General features: G+C 33.9%; 1 protein-coding gene across 1 annotated transcript in view; it reads right to left on the bottom strand.

Moving 5' to 3' along the window:
* Positions 1-3,058: 3,058 nt before the first annotated feature.
* LOC107859600 (myb family transcription factor EFM) overlaps positions 3,059-5,588 on the bottom strand; it is a 6,377-nt gene continuing 3,847 nt past the window's right edge. Inside the window, exons 3-6 of the mRNA XM_047407066.1 lie at positions 5,492-5,531; positions 4,426-4,627; positions 3,666-3,774; positions 3,059-3,521 (exon numbers count right to left, since the gene is read on the bottom strand). Coding sequence (XP_047263022.1) covers positions 3,357-3,521; positions 3,666-3,774; positions 4,426-4,627; positions 5,492-5,531 — 516 coding nt within the window. The 3' untranslated portion in view covers positions 3,059-3,356. The remainder of the gene's footprint in view (positions 3,522-3,665; positions 3,775-4,425; positions 4,628-5,491; positions 5,532-5,588) is intronic.

Genomic DNA, 5,588 nt, shown 5'->3' with positions numbered 1-5,588 from the left:
CCCCCCCCCCCCCCCCCTTTCAAAAAAGAAAGAAAAAATAACTTTTATAAACGTTATTAATGTTATTCATGACTAGAGGGAGTCAATGAAATAGCGACGCGCGATGACATATTGAAAAGTTTGTCAACATGTGATTACTTAATAATTGTTATTTCTAACGAGAATGACGAGTGGTAAGGTGATGTCAAATAAGTAAAACATGAGGCTGACATAGACAAATGCATGTCCGCAAGGAAACATACCAAATCTCGCCCCACACCCACAATTCTCAAATTCCTCTTTCCAGGGCTCGTAACTCCTTTTCATCATACAATTGTTTTATTCTTTTTCTTTTTTGAGGTGGGCGGGAGACATTATTCACGTTATCCCAAACTAGAGGGAGCCAATGAAACATTGACATGCAATCATGTTTAAAACTTTATTAACGTGTGGCTCATTTTGATAACTGCTATCTCTGACAAGAATGTTGAGTGGTGGAGTGAGGCCAAATAAGAAGATGAGGCTAACATAGGTAAATGTATGTCTGCAAGGAAACAACCTAAACCCCCCCCCCCCCCCTCCACACCCCTCCGATTCCTCTTTTTGGAGGTCGTAAGTCATCTCATCCCAAAGTTGTTTTGTTCTTTTTTCCTTTGAGATGAGAAGGGGGACTCTAAAACATTATTAACATTACCCTTGACTAGAGGAAGCCAATGAAATAGTGACGTGCGATGAAAATGATTAAAGATTTGTTAACATGTGGCTCATTCTGATAATTGTTATCTCTGACAAGAATGACGAGTGGTTAAGTGAGGCCAAATAAGGAAAAATGAGGTTGAATTCCGTAGAGTATGTCCTTAAGCTAGGAAACATACCAAATTCGTCCCTCTCCACAACCCACCCCCTCACAATTCTCCAATTCCTCTCTCCGGAGACCATAACTCCTGCTCATTCCTAAAGTTGATTTATTCTTTTTTTCTATGTTGTGGGGGAGGGGGAAGGGAGGGGCGCTTTAAACGTTATTAATGTTACCCATAACTATAGAGAGCTAATAAAATAGTGATGTGCGATGATATGTATAGTTTGTTGACGTGTGACTCATTCTGATAACTGTTATCTTTGTATCCAAAGTTATATATGATATTTTGCTTCAACTCTCAAACTAGAGAAAGTAAGCCGAACACGAATAATGAGTGGTGAATTGAGGCCAAATAAGGTAAAGATGAGGCTAACATAAGCAAATGTACGCCCTCAAGAGACCCCCTCCTCACCCCTCACCCCCCACATCCCCCACCCCCTCCATCCTCCCACCTATCACTCCCTCTTATCCATAAAGGTTCTTTACAACTCAACATTCAATTTTTCTCCTAATTTACTTTTCGTTGAAGATAAACTTAATTAAGGTCTTACCATTGTGACATTAAAAACTTCATCGTATTGTTTTCGTACTCGTTTTAGTAACTTAAATTTTTAGATAAAACGATCACATATACTTTAACATGGTATAGACTATAGATTAGAGTGGCCAACAAATTAAAGGTCCTAATTAAGTTTTAAGTCTCTCCATCACTATCCATTATCAATAAAAAAAAAATTCCACGTATTGGGCTCGTGGAGAAAGACAACCAAACACACCCATGAAGGAGATCGAGGTGTCATTGATATAGTTTAAAACATAAAAGGATTTTCTCTAACCCTCTGTTTGGATGGTGATTTGTCATAATTTCATAATGTATGCTATTGTATGGTATGATATTATAATGTACAATATAGTAAAATACCATGTTTAGATAGAGTGTAGCGTTCATTGCTGTTTAATCATAGTTTTATTATTTGGTTTGACAGCATGGTACTGTATCATAACTGATAATTTACTAAAATACCCTTAATTATTATAAATATTAAATTATCAATAATTATTAATAAAATAATTTTCTTCCTACTAATTCGTCATAAATTATGTCATGTAGCTATATTAAGTTATTAATTCATGTAAATTCTAACAAAATTAATAAAAAAGTAGATCAAAATAAATATAACTGAATTTCTTTTTTATAATAACAAATTTTATTTCTTTTTGGTGTTTTGAGACGTGACGCAACGACAAATACAAATTTTAAATGCATCTTTTGTATATGCTACGGGTATGTTCGATAGTGATTTCAAAAAAATATTTTCTAGAAAAATAACTTGTTCTTTTACCTATTTTCTTGTATTTGTTTCGCAGGTAAAAAAATATTTTCTAAAAGCATTTGAATATATTTAACACAAAATAATGAAGACGAATATGATAAAGGGAGTGGTCTAAGAAAAAACTTAAATTTCTTTTTAAAAAACTATTTAAGGGGGGTAGGGGTAGTGGAGTGGGAGTTCGAGGTAGGAGATGGGGTAAGAAAAAAATTTAATTTTCTTTGTTAAAAAATTATTTTAATAAATAATTTTTTGTGGGGGGAATTTTTGATTTTATTTTTTTTTTTGGGGGGGGGGGGGGGGGGGGGTTGGTAAGGGTAGGGTGGTGTAAGAAAATTTTCTTAAAAGTTTTAAAAAATAGATTTTAAAAATAAAACAGAAATGGGGAAGGGGGAAGGCTAGTAGGTGGCGGAAGGGCTGGGGGTGAGGGTGGGGTAAGAAAAAAATTTAAAAAATAAATTAGTGTGGGGGTTTTGGCAGGGGTGGGGTCGGGTCGAGGCAGGGGGTGGATAAGCAAAAGTTTGAAAATTTCTAAAAAAGAAAATTAAAAAAAATGGAGGGGGGGGGGGGAGGGGGGTGAGGGCGGGGGCGGGGTAGGAGGCGAAGTTAAATAATATCAATTGAAGGATAAAATAAGATTATATAATATTAAGTGAGGGTATAATTGGAAAAAAAAATCAAACTATGAGATACCACCAAATTGGTGGTCACATAAAGTGAGTATTTCAATGGTTACCAAACCATGAATCTAAATCATACCATCATTTTAAGAAACAATCAAAACAAACATGGTTTTCTCAGTAACTATACCATATCATACCACGGAAAATCACCATCCAAAATGGAGTGTAACTAGCATCTTAAACTTTTAAATGAGATCGTATACATCACACACATTTCAACAATATCATAAAGTTGAAACAAAAGCAGTACATTATGAACTATTCGCATAGCTTACTAGTACCCTTTTGCCAGTCTCAGGTGCATTACAAAACGGATTAAAGTTACAAAGTTCTAACTAACCTAGCTTGTAGCTCGATCAGTTTGAACCGAAAAAAAAAGAAGCTAAACGTTACTTCGTTGGATAAACTCAGAAAAAGAAAAAGAGTCAATACAGTAAGGATTAAAAGAGCCATTTTTCTTCTTTTTCCTTGAGGTAGAGGGATAAGAAGAGAGACCAAAGGATTTTAGCCAAGCCTGAGCTCAACGGAGACGTCTGAACTGGGAGATGGCTCAACGGACATAGTGCTATGGGAATCTGCTTCATCATCTGAAATTTCTATTATTTCTGGTATGTTCTTGTTTGCCAAAGACCTAGTAGCATCTAGCACCCTTTTATTCCCATTCCCATCCTGCAAAAAGCAATATAAACAGTCTAATCAGTTATCAATTAGTCACACAACTCTATCATATTTATTAGTAGTAATTGTTTTCCAATTTATTATGTCAACACTTAAAAGGAAGTTCTAAAAGCGAATTAGAATTTCGTTAATTACCTGAACATTGCGACCATTGAAGGAATCCTTGAACATGGGGAATGGATTGGAACTTCCTTCCAATCCCATCCCCATGATAGTTTTTCCCCTCACCTCTTGCATATGTTTCCTGTTCAATTAAAACAAAGGAAAACTATTGAAAAAGGTTTAATGTTGTCCTCAGTTGTACGATTAGTTCATACTTCATATTCATCATATAATATAAGTGACTCAATATTGACTTTCCAAGTTAATCCCATTCATTTAGCCACGTGACATGTCAACTCACCACAACAACCCTTATTCCACCACCATCCTAAATTACCTTCACCATAAAATATATATATATATCATCACAAAATTAACGAAATAAAATATATAGCTTTTAAAAAGAACCCTCATTCAATTTTGGCTATTGAGAAATAATTGACATAAGGAAGGAAAAATTAAAAATTAAAGTACCTAATTAATTAAGCCAGAGTTAGCTAGCACTTACATGTACATACCAACAATATAAAGATCATTTTTTACTCTATCAACAGGTCATCTGCCTTATTTTCATGTTTCTATTTCCACTTGTTAATGAGCTAATTAAGAAGAGTCGGACTTATATAATAATGCAGGTGACAACTCGATCATAATTATAGTGGAATTAATTATAAGTAGCTCGTCCGAAAAAACTAATTAATTAGAACATATTAAGTTACACTCGTTATTTCTAAGAAAATCAAACTATCATAGAGATTAAAAACAAGACGTCTGCAAGTAGATATATACTAACCTTGGAGTTGGAGGAGGAAAAAAAGTAGGTGCAGAGGCAAATCGGTCAGGATGGTTAGTCGGTGCTGTCGTATTAGGATGTCCATTAAAGAAAACTTTGCCATTGACGTAACGAAGAAAATTTCCATGGGAATAATTCAGTTGATCAGCTGAACCGTATTCCATTCTATGCCTCTTACTCCCATTTGCGCCTTCTTCTTCAGCTATATATATAACCAAACCAAAAAAGAAAAAAGAAAAAACTAATTTACCAATTGATGCCTGGTATGAATTAACTCGTAACATATATATATGTGTAAGAAAATTAGTAAATGAATCAAAGAAAAATGTATAATTAAACACAATAAAATTCACTCACCCAAACATTAATTTTAAGTTTTGAATCATATGAACACTTTCCTTAGCTTGTGCTTTGTTTGGATAGTGGAATGCAACCACCACCACATGGCAATTTCTCACACATATTTTGACTCTTTCAAAATAAAACAAAGGATGAAAATGGGAACAAAAAAATAAAGAAAACAAGAAGATGAAAATGGAAACCAAGAATTTTTTATTTTTTTTTAAAAAAAAAGAGGATGAAAATGGGAAAGATGAACTCTCAATTGTGGCCTTGCTAGCAACAGACTAGCTAGTACCAGTAGTTCTAAAAACCATTTAAATCTTAAGTAACCAAAAGGCATTATCGTATCTATGGAGTCAGGCAAAACGCAAAAGGGTAAAATGAAGCATAAAAAAGATTCCTCAAATGGAATTTCACTATCTTTTCTTGATTGCATCACTGCTCACTCCTTCACTTACTATTTTCTCAAAAAATTTAGTTAAAACTTTCTATTGATTCAGCTTCTTTGGATAACAAAATCAAGCTTCAACCTCTTCGATATAAGTAAAGACTTTGAAGATTATTTTAAAAAAATAAATGAATTGCAAATGAATAGAGAAGTTGATTTGGTGCAACTTAACTTTTATATATATATATATATATAAGTTACACAAAAGCATATAACATATAGTAGAAGATAAAATATATTTGGCCTTAGATGAAAAGAATTAAGTAATTGGGATACCTTTCATCCTCTGTTCATCTATAACGTTTCTGTACGTCTGTTCATGACAAAATAAACATATCACTCTTAAAGCTACAGAAACGGTGGGGGGGGGGGG

The sequence above is a fragment of the Capsicum annuum genome, chromosome 2 (assembly GCF_002878395.1).
Source record: "Capsicum annuum cultivar UCD-10X-F1 chromosome 2, UCD10Xv1.1, whole genome shotgun sequence".
NCBI lineage: Eukaryota > Viridiplantae > Streptophyta > Magnoliopsida > Solanales > Solanaceae > Capsicum > Capsicum annuum.
The sequence above is the reverse complement of the archived record's forward strand: the minus strand, read 5'-3'. Positions and strand labels throughout refer to the sequence as shown.